Source organism: Wolffia australiana, chromosome 6 (assembly GCF_029677425.1).
Source record: "Wolffia australiana isolate 7733 chromosome 6, ASM2967742v1".
In the NCBI taxonomy this organism is placed as follows: Eukaryota; Viridiplantae; Streptophyta; class Magnoliopsida; order Alismatales; family Araceae; genus Wolffia; species Wolffia australiana.
In genome coordinates, this window is record NC_135840.1 from 5,512,470 (window position 1) to 5,516,754 (window position 4,285).

At 37.5% G+C, this 4,285-nt stretch overlaps 1 protein-coding gene across 1 annotated transcript; it reads right to left on the reverse strand.

The window, feature by feature from the left end:
* Nucleotides 1-3,347: 3,347 nt before the first annotated feature.
* Nucleotides 3,348-3,938, reverse strand: LOC144704502 (uncharacterized). Its single transcript, XM_078576946.1, has one exon. The coding sequence runs from the start codon at nucleotides 3,936-3,938 to the stop codon at nucleotides 3,348-3,350; it is 591 nt and encodes a 196-aa protein (XP_078433072.1).
* Between the last annotated feature and the right edge of the window lie 347 nt (nucleotides 3,939-4,285).

Genomic DNA, 4,285 nt, shown 5'->3' on the forward strand with positions numbered 1-4,285 from the left:
AATACATATCAGGAAAAGTTTAATTATGACAGTTAGGGAAAGAGACCAATCATATTCACAAATACATGGACTCATGCTCCTCTTTGCCCCAAATATCATACTTTGGAATCTAATGTGGAAGGAAGAGGGTAAGCCTAAGGCTACCACTTTCTGACTGACATAAGAATTAAGATATGCCCTGGGGTCCATTTTGGTGGTGCCTTGGATGGCTTATTGGAGTCCACTAACTATCCACCAGTGAGGCATGGTCCTAATCTACCTCCAGGCCCAGTATACATGCTGGATTAACTATGCAACCATATAATGTCTTGTCATAAAAAATATTTTGTTTTCATAAATAAAAAAATAGATCTAAGAAACCAATAACTATGGAATTGAAAACTTTCATAAAAATATAAAAATTGGAAAATCTGTCAAATACTTTCTTTAAATTTTAGACCCAAAGTCCAAGGATTATTTGGTACTTGAAAGAAATTACTCTGTATTGAATTTTGGTTTTTATCGATGTAACACAAAGGTATATTTCCATAATTTGCAAATATTCCAGATAAAAATGTGTTATTTGATAACATGTTAATACTATTTTAAAAAAAAACTATTTTCCATACTTGAGATAATTAAAAGTTTTTAGAGTGGGACATGGCAAATTATACTATTTTTGTCATGCTATCTTGATTTCCATGTATTCATTAAAAATGGCCATTCGAAAGAGAGATAACATTTGGAATTTTCAAAATGGGTTGGAATACTATTTTAGTGGTTCGATAATTGAGTCTGGTGGATCATTTATCATCATCTCAGGCATATCAAGTTTAATTTAATAATTTATTTACATCTCATCTTGCTGGTGAAATTGTAATACAAGCATTGATATCCACAGTTTGCTCATTTTTCGTTCTGTCCAGATTTATTTTTAATGCTTTCCTGTGACAAAATAATAGGGACAGATCATTAAAATGTCAACCTCTTGGACACAAAACGAAAGGGCAAAATCATGAAGAAACGGCGTATTTGTGCCCCTCAATCTGCAAAAGACACCACAAAGTCACTCTTGGTTTTGAGACGATTTTATTTTTTGATTACATAGAGTATGTGGATGAGAAATAGATAAAGTTGATTTTTTCTATAAGAATCTGAGCATGGGTCTCCTTGAAATAAATCATGAAGTAATATGAGGTGAGTTCTTTGCGCATACATTTTGTTCACCTTTATCGACTACATTAGTTAATCGATTAACTATATATGTGCTGTACCTTTCCAAATTCCTTGAATATACTCCTTGAATAACCCAAATTTGTGTCCTCAACGATGCCAAAAGTTGGCGCCATTGCTAATGGAAATGTGCTGCACCCAACTAATGGTTTTCCATTATTGCTTCGTTAAATTTAATTTAAAGAACAATAATACATGTTTATAAATCTTTTACTACATTATGTGAGTCAGTTCTTAGGTGAGAAATTGAGAGAGGGGGCTCTGAGAACATACTAGGAAAAAGAAAAGGATTAAATCACGAAGTGGCCTGACCTCATTGGCAGACACGGATGATAGAAGCTTAGGGTTTATTGGCAGATATATGCAGAGTGAGAAAAATAAAAACAGGATCTCTAAGAGAAGTGTTTGAGAAAAACATCTAAACAAAGAGAGTGGTTCGTGGGAAATAAGGAAATATCAGCTTGAGTGGGAGTGGGAGTTGGTGTACTATTCCCATTCAATTTCGGCTTGTATTTCTCCTTTATCTCCCATCTCACTCACTGCAGTACCCCTTTGACAGATTATGGGACCTAAATACAGTCATCAACACAAAGTGAAGATTGTGGGAGTCATTGGCCCAAGGGTATGAAGTACATTATCAACTAGAAAATCCCTTTAAGGTCCTCGAGAATCTTCTAGGTCCAATAATTCTAGAATATCTAGACCTAATTGTAACCCTATTCATATAGGGAGATATAATTTTGACTCTTTCCTGAACCCTAAACCCTAGCATAAGAGATCTGCCGCTGGCTAACAGACATGGTGCAAATGTGTTGAATTTAGAACATAAGTATTCTCCGACGAGTATTCCAAGTATTTCATCAAATGAAAGATATCTGTCAATTTGAGATATTAAGGGATGAAAGAAATCAATAACCCCTGTTGAGTTTTAGAGACAGTCCTATTAGAACTTAAGCGGTTACTAGAATTTACATCCTATTGTACGGCGTCTTTTGCAATTGAAGTCTATGAGCTCGATCTCTTTGCCTAAGAAATGTTTCAACGAGACCATAATCGTGGATAAAAATCCAGGGAGTTTAATCTCAAGGAATAGAAACACGAGCAATAGTAATACTCGAACCTTTCTAAGTTGATAAATGAAAAAATATGATTCCAGAGGAAATAAATTAAGTCTGAGATTCTAAATATACAATATGCATCAATAAAACTTCTATCAAGAAAATGATCAGATCATTTTAATACATCTGCCGAGATAAAATACCCTGATTCCGTTAATCATGAAAGAAAAAATAAAACTCTCCTGATCAGTATTCGTTCTGACTGATGAATCTATTTACACAATATGCATCAATAAAACTTCAATCTAGAACCTGATCAGATCATTTTAATACATCTGCCGAGATAAAATACCCTGATTCCGTTAATCATGAAAGAAAAAATAAAACTCTCCTGATCAGTATTCGTTCTGACTGATGAATCTATTTACACAATATGCATCAATAAAACTTCAATCTAGAACCTGATCAGATCATTTTAATACATCTGCCGAGATAAAATACCCTGATTCCGTTAATCATGAAAGAAAAAATAAAACTCTCCTGATCAGTATTCGTTCTGACTGGTGAATCTATTTTTACAGTATGCATCAATAAAACTTCAATCTAGAACCTGATCAGATCATTTTAATACATCTGTCGAGATAAAATACCCTGATTCCGTTAATCATGATAGAAAGAAATAAAACTCTCCTGACCAATACTCGTTCTGACTGATGAATCTAAGAATGGAAGAACATCAAACAAAAGCCCAAACCATCCAATATTGTTAACCGTAACAATCGACAGTTGGGAGAAAATAGTGCGGAACAGGCAACAGATATCAGGATCAAGAGAAGATATAAAGACTGAGAAACAACCTCCAAAAAAGTCCCTCTAGAATTTCCGTCGCATTACAGAAAGAAGCCCCCGCGCAATGTTCTTAGGTGTTGCTTCAAAATTTACTTCTTGGCGAGATAACTCGGCAACCAGAAGTGAAATTTCCAAAAAAGACAAAACAAGTGAAGGGAAAAACTAGAGGAAGAAGGTATTAGCGCTTACCGCCCCACAGCAAAAAATACCATAACTTGGGCGATCTTTCTACCAATCATCAAGATCAAAAGATTCAACGCACGCCTGCAAAATCTCGTTCTTGATCTTGCAACCCGTAAGGAAAATCTTCAGCCCTTCAGCGACATGCGCTTTCCATCTCGCATCCAGCTCTGCCGCTGTAGCAGGATTAAGCCGCTCATAACCCTTTAAAATCTGGTTCCTCCCCTCAAAACAAGCGTTCTCTTCCACCAACTGCTCAACAGCCCTACTCAGATAAAGACAGTCAGAGCCGACTCGACCTTCTCCATCGCCGTCCGTAGCTTCATCAGCTCTCTCATCGCGCTTCCAGATCTTCCGAGCAAGCTCGCACACAGCTCGATCATGGGGATTGATGGGCTCGGAGAGATCAGCGGCGTTCTCCCAGAGACTTTTCAGCCGATGGATCGTATCAGAAACTTGGGTCCGATTGATCTTCATCTTCATGATCAGACGCGCGTGCTTGGCGATCAGATCGACGGAGGAAGATGGGTCGGCGTTGTATTTCCTCTGGCAGTAGAGGACGACGCGCAGAAGCTTGATGTCGTGTTCTTCAGTCCAAACGCTCATCTTGTTCTTCCTCTTCCCGTTCTCGCCCGCCATGGAAACGATGAAGAGAGCTCGGTTAAGCAAATGGGTATTTGTAGTCGGCGCTTCTCTTTAGCAATTTCGCTCCCATGCCTGGTATGGGTTCGGAGTAGGTTTCTTGAAGCGTCAACTGTCACGTCAAGGCTCGTTCGGACAGGGGTGACGTGACAGAACGGCGCCTCGTTATGGCTGTCTTAACAGGTTCTTAAATGGTGAAAAGAAGCGAAGTAAATTGTTGGTGTTTATCATTAAAAGGGGTAGAGAAGGGTCTAGGTGGAAAGCTCAAAAATATTTATTTTAGTGAGTTCTTCATTTTAATGAAAGTGAAAAATAATTTGAAATGATGAAGAAGAACGAAATTA

Coding starts and splice junctions, on each gene's coding strand:
- LOC144704502 (XM_078576946.1), bottom strand. CDS start 3,938: ATGGCGGGCGAGAACGGGAAGAGGAAGAACAAGATGAGCGTTTGGACT.